The sequence below is a fragment of the Carcharhinus amblyrhynchos genome, chromosome 9, assembly GCF_965287045.1.
Source record: "Carcharhinus amblyrhynchos chromosome 9, sCarAmb.v2.hapA, whole genome shotgun sequence".
Lineage (NCBI taxonomy): Eukaryota > Metazoa > Chordata > Chondrichthyes > Carcharhiniformes > Carcharhinidae > Carcharhinus > Carcharhinus amblyrhynchos.
In genome coordinates, this window is record NC_137332.1 from 109,110,980 (window position 1) to 109,122,210 (window position 11,231).

At 46.3% G+C, this 11,231-nt stretch overlaps 1 protein-coding gene across 1 annotated transcript; it reads right to left on the minus strand.

Annotated features, from left to right (window-relative positions):
• Positions 1 to 1,057: 1,057 nt before the first annotated feature.
• LOC145348237 (zinc-binding protein A33-like) lies at positions 1,058 to 10,758 on the minus strand. The gene is made up of 6 exons (XM_080196437.1): positions 10,351 to 10,758; positions 10,173 to 10,268; positions 9,846 to 10,079; positions 9,274 to 9,296; positions 9,000 to 9,030; positions 1,058 to 1,594 (listed from the first exon to the last, which is right to left on the minus strand). The coding sequence occupies exons 1-6, from the start codon at positions 10,756 to 10,758 to the stop codon at positions 1,058 to 1,060; spliced, it is 1,329 nt and encodes a 442-aa protein (XP_080052563.1).
• Positions 10,759 to 11,231: the final 473 nt, after the last annotated feature.

Sequence of the window (11,231 nt, forward strand, 5' to 3'; positions counted from 1 at the left end):
AACACTCCTGTGTGACAGGGATTGTGACCAATCGGTTTCCCGATTTTTCAGAAACCCGCCTCATGCACTGTGACAGACAGACAGTTTGACCAATCGACTTCCAGACTTTCCAGAAACCCGCCTCCTGCACTGTGACTCACAGACGGTTTGACCAATCCACGTTCAGACCCACCAGAAACCGGTACTCATTGCCCAATGTGACAGGCGGATCAACGAATCGTTGACCACGTTTCTTGATATCCGCCTCCCTCAAGCTAAGTGAAAGGAGCTCTGACCAATCGCTTTCTCCTTGCCAAAAAAAAAACCCTCTCTCTGATTAACAGCGGAACCGCCAATGAGCTTTCACATTCCCCGCAACCGCCTCCCTCACTGTAAATAACACAACACCGGCCAATCGGCTTCTCAATTTCCCGGCATCCCGCCTTCATTACTGTGACTGACAGGAGCTCTGTCCAATCCGTTTCAGGATCCCTGGAAACCTGCCTCTTCATCTGAATGAAAGCCGCTCCGGCCAATCCGCTTCCCCATTCCGCAGGAGAGCCGCCCCTTCACTCTGAATGACAGGAAGACTAACCAATCCCCTTACGGATTCCCCGAAAAGCCGCGTCCCGCACTGTGACCGACAGGCGCATTCACCAATCGGCTTTCTGACTCCCAGGAAACATTTTTACTCTCTGAGTGACGGCGTTCTAACCAATCACCTTCTAAGGATCTGGAATCCCGCCTCCTTCATTCAGAATGGCAGGAGCTCCGGCCAATCGGCTTCTCCATTCCCCGGAATTCCCGCCTCCCTCACTCAGTGACAGACACAAACAACATGTTGAGTTTCTGCTTCTTGGATTTAACGATGAACTGTGGAATCTTTGAGAAAAACTGTTTCTATTCCAGTGGTTCTCAGATTGTTTTGTTTGAAGAATCATTTTGCAAATGTAATCATGGAGCCCCCAATGTAAATTATAATTCTATATAATAACCACAATGTGAACAGGTTCCATCAGTTTACAGCTGGCAGGAGGCAGGAGGCAGGGAGACGGTGTGAAATTATGGGATGGATCTGTTAGAGACCTTTAATCCCGCAGATTATCAGCGGCGCCGAGTTTTTCCCGTCGATATTCCATCCCGGACTGAAGATGGGAAAGATTCTCTCAGTGAAAGTGTGGGTGAAAGTGTGGAGATGGGACGTGTTGTCCACATTGTAAAATGACACCCGTCCACCCTCATAGTCCAGGGAAACCCCGATCTTCCGGGGATTCACACTCGTGGTGAGGCGGGTCGGTGAGGGGGAGGTGAAGGCTAAATAACCACTTTCGGGTTTCAGCCACACAATCCAGAATCCGGACTCAGGTCTCAGGGAGATTCCCCCTTTCCTCTTCACAGACTCTCGGGCCACTCCCAGAAACCACTCTGTCTTCTCCCCAACCTCCACCTCCCAGTAATGTCTCCCTGATGTGAATCCCTCTGATCCCAGGAGACAGAGCGCGGGATCAAACCTCTCCGGGGTGTCAGGGAGCAGCTGCCGTTTGTCTCCGAATCTCACACTGGTCCGGTCCTCAGACAGGATGAGCCGGGGACTCGCTGTGTTCGGATCCAGAGTCAGAGAGGCTGGAGCTGGGGGAAAGTTAAAATAACACAGTCAGTGATTTAGAGAGAGCGGGTGGGGAGGAGAGAGAGTGTGAGGGGCGAGGAAGAGAGGAGAGAGGTTTGTGAGGGGGAGGGGAGAAACAGCAGGAATATGATGGGTGCATGGAGCCAGAGGGAGGGGAGAGGAGTGGGAAGAGAGCAGAAGGGAGATGTGAGGATGAAGGGAAAGAGTAAGAGAAAGAGCGGGGTGGGGGGGGGGGGGGGGGAGGGGGGCGTGGTGAAGAGAAGGAGGTGGAGCGGTGAAGTGGGAAGAGGGAAAACAGGGCAACAACCAGAGGGAGCAGGAGCATAAAGATTGGGAGTGAGAGCAGCATGAAGGAGAGGGCAAGTCAGAGCCTGAAGGTTTTAGATACAGTGTATAGTCAGCAGCTGGGTGGCAGATATTGTGGCAGGCTGCAAGAGAACAACATGAAGATGTGGAGTGTATGGGCAGAATTTAACGACCTCATTGCGGCTGTTTTGCGCTGGAAAAATGCCATAAATTCGGGCATGATGCGATTATCTGGAATGGTGCCTATTTTTGCACTCATTCCTATTTTACCACCAGAAAATTAGCGTGATCGGGAGCCTGCCCAAAATAGGTGAAGCATCAATTTGCATCGTTCGCATTCACCACAATTTAGTTAGCGAACTTCACTCTCAATCGTCCCAACTCATTCACTGCAGTTGGAACCAGTGAGGGAAACACCTCAAGTATAACAGTCGCATTCAGAGAGCAGAGGATGAGCGACGAGGTAAGTCTCTGTTTTCAAACGGCTCTGTGTTGCTGAGGGGGAGGTTGTTTCATGATGTCCAGGTTGCGTTTTAGGGTGAGGGAGGGGGGTTGAGAGGTGGGGTTGGGGGTGGGGGGGGGACGGCTGGTGCTGTTCATGGGTTTTGACTTTGGATTCTCAACAGAAATCCAGGTCTGAGCGCTGATCTTGGTTCTTACCGTTGAATCTGGGTCCTAGTACTGGCAGCAGCAAGGACTGTTGCTGGTGGGGGAATGGGCTAGAAACTCTGAAGTGGCAGTGCCACAGCCTCAGAATGTGTTAAACAGTGCTGTTTGGGGCCCAGACTGCATGGATTCTAGGTGTGTGTTTGTGAGTGGCAGGGAAATGAGGACAGCTATGTTACTGGTAGTCGGGGGGGTGGGGGGGCGGAGGCGGGGGGGGAGGGGGTGGATGTGGGGAGTGTGTGTTGCTGGGGAGCTGTGGGGGATAATGTGGTGAGTGTGCATTGCAGGGGGACTGGAGGGAGGTATGGGCAGTGTGTTTTGCTGAGGGGCTGTGGGGGAATGTGGGTAGTGTGTGTTGCTAGGGGACTGTTGGGGGGCGGTAAGGGGAGTATGTATTGTTTGGGACTGTGTAGGGGGAAGTGTGAGTTGTGGGGGGGATTGGGGGTAGTATGTGTTGCTGGTCTGGGGGCGAGCAGAGTTCTTTTACCTTCTCCATTTGTCTCTCCTCTTCTTGAAACGCCCCCTCCCCACCCACCCACTCTTCAAATGGCTCTTCCAATGTAACCTAGTGATCTTAATGTTCTTTGAGGAGGAGGAGGAACAGAAGGAAAATGTATGTGACGATGAAAGAGAGAGTGGGAAGAGGTTGAAAGAGGGAGTGGGTGGAGAATGGGGATAGAGAGTGGGCGGGAAAGAAAAAGTGCATGACAGAGCGATCAATTGTGTGAAGTAGAGAGAGAGATAGTGGAAAATACTGAGGTAAGAAGGAAAGATTGATGGGGGACAACACGTGATCCTCGCCGGAACATGGCCGCACAGGAAAGTGATCTCAGACAATTCTATCCCAGGCTCGCTTATTCCATTTAAATTAGCATTATAATAAATTTAAATAATACATTCAACCTTGCATCCGTTCCAGTTGCAAGATTTATCGAGCCTGATACCTGGTGCTGGTAAGGTCACGCAAGGCAAGAAACTGGGTGAGAACTTGATTTCTCAGCTCTCTGGCAATCTTACCAGCTCACTCCGCCCATCAGCTGATGGGGCATAATGGTAATGTCATCCCCAAAGAGTCTACAAACAGACAGGTTTGCTGTGTGACAAACATTTGGCAGATGAAATATAATGTAAGAAAATGTGAAGTTATGCACATTGATGGGAAGAATAAAGAAGCTGAATATTATTTAAATGGAGAAGGACTGCAGAAAGCTGCAGCTCAGAGGGATTTCTGGGTCCTCAGGCATTGATTACAAAAAGCTATCGTGCAAGTTCAGCAGATATTAGGAAAGACAAGTGGAATGTTCGTCTTTACTTAAAAGGGAATGGAGTATAAAAATAGGGCGATCTATACAAGACACTAGTTAGACAACAGCTGGAATACTGTGAGCAATTCTGGTCTCCTTATCTAAGGAAAGGTATACTGGTATTGGAGGCAGTCCAGAGAAGGTTCACTAGATTGATTCCAGTTACAGAGAGATTTTCTTATGAGGGGAGATTAAGTGAATTGGACCTGTACTCATTGGAGTTTAGAAGATTGAGAGGGCCTTTATTCAGACGTATATTATTTTCTGCAGGCTTGACAGGGTAGTCGCTAAAGTATTGTTTCCCCTTGGGGCAGAATCTAGGATAAGAGGGCATAATCTCAGGGTAAGGGGTCACCCATTTAAGACATAGGTGAGGAGAAAACGCCTGTTTGATCAGTTATGGTAACATTAAATGGCAGAGCAGACTTGATAGGCCAAATGGCCTCCATCTGTTCCCATGTCTTATGGTCTCATGATCTTATAAGGAGATAGAAATAGCACACATTACTCCAGATATGGTCTCACTAAGGTCCTGTGCCCCTGCAGGAACAATTGCATATTTTTATACCTGAGTATCCTTGCAATAAGTACCAACATCTTATTTATATTCCCAATTACTTGCTTGACCTGCAGACTAACTTTTTATGGTTTATGCACCAGGACTTCCAGCTCGGTCTGTGCCCTAGAGTTCTGCATTTTCCCTTGGTACAAGACCAGACCAGACCAAACCCTAAATTTGTTACGATCTTGGATGAAACCTTAATATTTGGTAATGTCCAGGATAGGAACAATCATGTTTTAGATCTTGGTTCTAATTTGAAATCCCTGTTATTTACTAAGAGTATAAATGTTAAGAACTAGGAGCAGGAGTAGGCAATTTGGCCTCTCAAACCTGCTCCGCCATTTAATACAATCAAGGCTAATCTCGTCTCAGCTTCAACTCCACTTTTCTGCCCCTTCAAAACAACCCTTCAATGCCAAACTAATTAAAGATCTGTCCAGATCATGTCTGTGAGATAGTTTCGGGGGTCAGTGATGAGGCCTGCGATGTCTGTGAGGGAATTGGCAAGAAAACTGGTTTAACCCACGACTGTCTGTTCAGTGCAGCTTCAGTCCTGAATCTCCCACACAGTGCATTGCAGGGATCACAATCATTCCACTGCCCCCCACCCCCCACTTCCGCTGTTCTGGAGCAAACTGTCCATGATCCCCCTGGACAACACCTCAAAGGGAGACTTTGAAGAATCTTCTTGGGACAGCACCACTGAAACGGCACCGGCATCTTCCACACAACCCACCAACACAGAGACTATCACCACAGTGGGTAACTTTAGTGTTGAGGCTTCTGGGTCACTATCTGGTGAGCACATCACAGACACTGATGCACATCCGAGGGCTCGGGCACATAGGGGTCAGCCAGAGGCGAGGATTCAGCTGTTCCCAGGCCAGATGCTGAGCCTCGGCGCCAAGGCTGGTGGTGATGCATCAGGAAACATGGAGGGTTGTGGAAGGGCAGTCAGCAACCATGCTGCAACTGCAAGGCTGTTTAGTGGAGTCCAACAGAGCTTTGGTGCAGGAGGTGGTGCTGACACTGCGTGTGAACCAGGCCAACATTTCAGGGGTTGTGACCACACTGGAAAGTCTGGCCCAGTGGTCTGTCCTCATGGGTTACAGGGTCCAGGACATCCTGGAGACATAGCAGGCCACGAGCAAGGGTGTTGACAGCATCCAGGAGGCACAGCTTTCCTTAGCGATCGGTGTTGGGAGCATGTGGGTGAAACTGTTGGCCATGGCTGGGACTCTCACTGGCATTCTGGAGACACAGTTGGCCGTGCCTGTGAGCCTCGATAACTTAGCCCAGGGTCAGAGGGCTACTGCTGAGGGGCTCCAGAGCCTGGCTTGCTCACAGAATGCTGCAGTGGAGGGGCTCCAGAGCTTGGCCCAGTCTCAGAGGGCCAGGGCTGAAGGTTCACAGATCATGGGGCAGACGCATCTGAGCCTCTTACATCTTGCCAATTCAAAAAACACCCATTTATCCTGACTTTCTGCTATCTGCTTGCTTACCAATCTTTTATCAAAAATAATAAATTATCCCTCATCCCATGATGAACGAACCATTTGTTTGGCACCTTATCAAATGCTTTCTGGAAGTCCAGATACACTACATCTACAGGATCATCATTATCCACTTTGCTTGTTACATTTTTGAAGAACTCAAGCAAATTCATCAAAGATTTACCCTTTGGTTGTCTAAAACCTTAGTTAGACCTCACTGGGAGTAAGGACGTGATATCTTAAGAAGGACGATTTGACCATGGAGGAAGTTCCAAGCACGTTTACAAGAATGATACCTAGGCTTCAAGGGTTTAGTTACGAGGAGAGATTAGAAAAATTTGGCCTTTATTCTCTCGAATTCAGAAGATTGATCAATGATCTAATAGAAGTCTACAAAATATTCACAGGGAAGGTCAGGGTGGACAAGGATAAACTATTTCCACTAGTTGAAGGCCTAGAACCAGGGGCCATCATCTAAAAATTAGGACCAAGTTGTTCAGGAGAGATGTTAGAAAACAATTCTACATGTAGAGAGCGGTGGAGGTTTGGAACCCTTTTCCTCAAACAGTGGTGGATGCTGGTTCAATTGTTAGGTTTAATCCCTACAGTACAGAATGAGGCCATTTGGCCCATTAAGTCTGCATCAACAACTATCCCTGTAACCCTACTTATTTAGCCTGTTAATCTCCATGATACTAAGGGGCAATTTAACATGGCCAATTCACCTAACCCGCACATCTTTCGAGTGTGGGGAGAAACCACAGCTCCCAGAGGAAATCCACACAGACACAGGCAGAATTTGCAAATTCCACACAGACAGTGACAGTGGCCAGAATTGGACCTGGGTCCCTGGCGCTGTGAGGCAGCGATGCTAACTACTGTGCTACCGTGCCACCATACTTTAAGTCTGAGATACTTTTATTCAGCAGGGGTATCAAGGTATACGGGTCTAGGGCAGGTATATGAAGGTAGGCCACAGATCAGCCGTCATCTTATTGAATGGTGGAGTGAGTTTGAAGGGATGAATGGCCTATTCATATTCCCATGTTCTATGTCCCTTTTTCTAATGATGAGGATAGTTCCAAGTTGCCCCCTTTCAATGACCTCTGCATTTTCTGTATCTTTTGGGATGGTAGTGTCCTCCGTCATGAAAACTGAGGCAAAGTATTGACTTAGGATCTCAGCCTTTTCTGTGTTCTGCCATGATCTTATTGAATGTCGGGGCAGGCTTGAGGGGCTAGATGGCCTACTCCTTTTCCTATTTCTTATGTTCTTATACAATCCTAATCTTCAATTGAATGGTGATGCCCGACTGAGAGGAACAATCTGAAGAATGGACTAATCAGTGGTCTTAAAGGGACAACTGGAAACCCCACTGGATATGACGTTCTGTTTCCTGCCCTATAAGCGACATCATCAAAACAGAAAACTTCATCATAAGAACATAAGAACATAAGAAATAGGAGCAGGAGTAGGCCACCTAGCCCTTCGAGCCTGCCCCGCCATTCAATAAGATCATGGCTGATCTGTCGTGGCTCAGTTCCACTTCCCCGCCCTCTCCCCATAACCCTTAATCCCCTCTCTTATCAAAAACCCATCAGCCCGCTTCTTAAAAATATTTAGCGATTATCACAATGCTGTTCCTGTGAGTTTGTGGTTTGGAAATTGGTTTTCTCATTTTCTACATTCAAACACTGACTGTTTCTCATATTTATTGCACTGCTCCTGAAATATTTCAGCTCACAGTGCGAGAATGAGGGCAGCTTTTGATGATTTCTCTTTGACCAGGAGATGAGTTATTTTTCTTACTGTTGCTGACTATTCCTTTCTCTCTCTCACCCCCGCTGTTTTTCATGAGAACTTCTTGTTCCCTGTCCCCTTTTCGGGAACTGCAAAACATTTTCCCACAGTGCAAAGCAGTGGGAAACTGGACAGTGATTTTGTTCTGAGGATCAGCCCTCAGAATGGATTGAGCCTCAAATCAAATTCATAGAGTGGAAATGTGAATATTTAATGTGGGATCTTAAAGTCTGTTTAGTTTCTTTGCAACTGTATTGGTAATCAGGAAAATGAATATAAGATTTTTACCGGAAATATTAGGTTTCATCATTTCTCTCCAAGCTGTGCACTGAAAAAGGTATTTGAACTTCTCGATAGACAGGGCGGCACCAAATACTGAGAGTCTGCGCTCACCATCACTAATCCTGTAAATGTTAAAAAAAGATGCAAGAAAATATCCAAAGTGAAATGGTAATCTTGTTTTTTTTTAATTGAAAAAGATAACTTATAAATTCAAGAGCAGAGAATGGAAACAGTCATGCCCTGAAAAAGGTTCAAAATCTGATAACAGCCCATCACACACTGCAGGAAGTGATAAACATTTAGTCTGTCCACTTGCTGTATTATAAGTAAAATTTGTAGAACAAAGGCAAAAGCTGAAAACATCCCAAAGCTGAATATCCAATTCTGCAATCCCTGGGCCCCACAACTCTGTAAGAAGTCTCAGGTTAAAGTCCAACAGGTTTCTTTGGCAGCACAAGCCACTAGCATTCGTAGCACTACCCCTTCATCAGGTGAGTCACAACTCTCCCAGAATCCTGCTCTCTTCTACTTCCGGCACCTTGAAGGTCTCTGATTTCAGTCATTCCCTGTTGGGAGTTGGACCTTCAGTTGCCAAGGTCCTGAGCTCTGGAATTCTCTCCCTGATCATTTCTATCTTTCTAATTCTCTTTCTTCCTTCGAAACGCTCTCTGAAATCCACCTCTGTCATCCGGATTAATATTTCCTTATTTGGCTCTGTGTCAATTTACTTTATAACACTCCTGGGAAACTCCTTAAGGTACTAATTTACGATAAAGGCACTATATAAATACAAGTCATTACTGTTGTGTTTAAGGGCACACAGCCAGTTTGTATTTAGTATAAAAATAGAATCCCTTCTCCCCTTTAATGTGACACTTTCTGGTTGGTCAGACTCCATGCAGGGACATGGGTGACCCACTGCTTGGAAACATGGACCGTGTGGCTCTCTCAGGGTCAGGGGGAAGGTCACAGACACTAACAGCCAGCATCAGGCGAGTGATCACTTCCGGCCTGGGAACCGGATTGTATCAATTATACCTCCCGCTTGTTTATTACAATATTGTAGCAGTTATATAAAATCATTGTAATAAAGACCGTTATTTTTAAACTCTGGTCCGTGAACTACACACCGAATTTCCATGGCCCAATGACAGATCATTTAATGTTGTGACAACAACCAATAAATTAACGAGAATGACAGTTTACTGAGTTTACTTGAACGAACAGCGGATTTCAGTAAAGAACATGTCCTACCTTCTCTCCCGACAAGCTTCCTCCTGAAAGAAATGAATCAGTAACAGTGAGGGTGGCAGTAACAGATTTCAGGAGCAGTTAGACAGGCTGGTGAAATGAGCAGACTCAGAGCAGACGAGATTTCACACGGAAATATAAAGTGACGCATCTTGGAAGGAAGATTGTGGAGAGTCAAATAAACTGGAATTGAACATCAGTCCCGCTCACAGACACAGTGACTCTCACACACCGTACCAGACATACCCACACACTCACAACATGGAACTGGAACTGGATTACAATGGGAGTTCCAGGAGAAAATTAAACTCGGGAAACACAGAAATAATCACAAAGCAAGTTTGAAGCTGAAGAAAACTCATTCTCAGGAATTTACAGGTATTCCCAGAAATCTGCAGACAGTGTGGGAGCCGTTAGTTCAGAGACAGCAGGAAAACCATTCAGGAAGGGACCCAAAATTCTGTTCAATTCGGTTAGTATTTTTCAGTAAATTCTATATGAATTTCACAGTTACCATTAGTGATTTAGTGACTGTGTGAAATTTCCCTGAACTGAGCCGCAATATGTTCCCTCACCTTCAGAAATATCAGATCGTCTTTTTGCTCCATCTGTTTCTGCAACTTTGAGAGTTTCTCCTCAGTAGAATTTAAATTCTCCTGAATCTCCCGAAGGTTTCTCTCCATCGGTTCTAGAATCCTCTCCTCTTCTTCCCTGAGATCTCTGAGTAATCGCTGCTCTTTCACAGTGAGAATCTGGTGCATTTTAGTGAACTCGGATGTGATGTGAGTGTGCAGACTGCTCGACTGTTCCTACCCAATGAAATGCGAAACATAATTAATGTCCCGCGATAAAGGGAACAAAACTAACCGAGATCCCAGAAAATCAGCACAGGGAGACCTTACCCTAACTTCAGAAATCTTCCCTTTCTGTTTCTGTTCCATTTCTAGAAGCGCCGATTTCTTCTCTGTGAGAGAATCTAAGGAAGATTTGAGCTGATCCTGGGATTGGGAGAGAAAATCACAGAATGAAAGTGCCAGAGCAGGAAAACGAGCTCTCAGTTTTCAATTATTTCCGTTTTACCTTGGAGATCTCAGCAGCTTCTTTAATGGACAGGAAGCGGTGCTCTCTGTGTTCCCGCGAAACCACACAAGTGTAACAGATCAATTTCTTGTCAGTTTCACAAAACAGCTTCAGTTCTTCTTGATGTTTCTCACAGTGAAGTTTACTTTCCTTCTCTTTCTGATTCAGCTTTAATTCTCGAGATTTCTCGGCCAGATTCGCTAAGGCCCGATTTATCCTGAGGTGTCTTTCCAGAAATTCCTCTCTACATTCCGGGCAGGAGTTTATCTTCATTTCCCGACACTGGGTGATACAGGAGCGGCAGAAGTTGTGTCCACATTCCAGTGAAACGGGTTCAGTGAAGAAATCGAGGCAAATGGGACAAAGTGTCTCCTGGGTCCAATTCTCTGCTTGTTGCCTGGAAGCCATGCTCACACTCAGCACTTCCTGATTCAAACCGCTTTCAGTTTCGGTGTTGCTGCTGCACGTCCTCAGTTCAGCTATTTCCCGATAAAGTTCATTGCAGCACTCAGGGAATTATTATTACAGAGCGGGCCATGTCCTCACCACTTTCACACTGGAGATAAAAACTGACGCGGTCTAAAGGATAACGGAGGGAATTCATTGAATTCTGTTGGGGGCGGGTTGGGCTCCCGGGGATGTTGATAGTGGAAAGAGAGAGAGAGAGATGGAGAGATAGAATGGGGAGAAGAGGTGGAGATGGGAGGGATCGAGATTCCATTGAATTTTTCTCCAGTCTGAGCCCAGTGAAGATTAAAACCACTCTGGTGAAACTCGGTGTGAGATCCAGATCCAGAAATTGAATTATGTTCATCACTGCAGCCGCTCAGATTAAAACATCAAGTACTGTAAATGTCAAGGGGACATTTTACACAACAGGC

Coding starts and splice junctions, on each gene's coding strand:
- LOC145348237 (XM_080196437.1), bottom strand. CDS start 10,758: ATGGCTTCCAGGCAACAAGCAGAGAATTGGACCCAGGAGACACTTTGT. Junction 9,297..9,845: donor ACGATCTGATATTTCTGAAG/GTGAGGGAACAT, acceptor CATTTCTTTCAG/GAGGAAGCTTGTCGGGAGAG. Junction 9,031..9,273: donor GAAGCTTGTCGGGAGAGAAG/GTAGGACATGTT, acceptor TCCGGTTCCCAG/GCCGGAAGTGATCACTCGCC.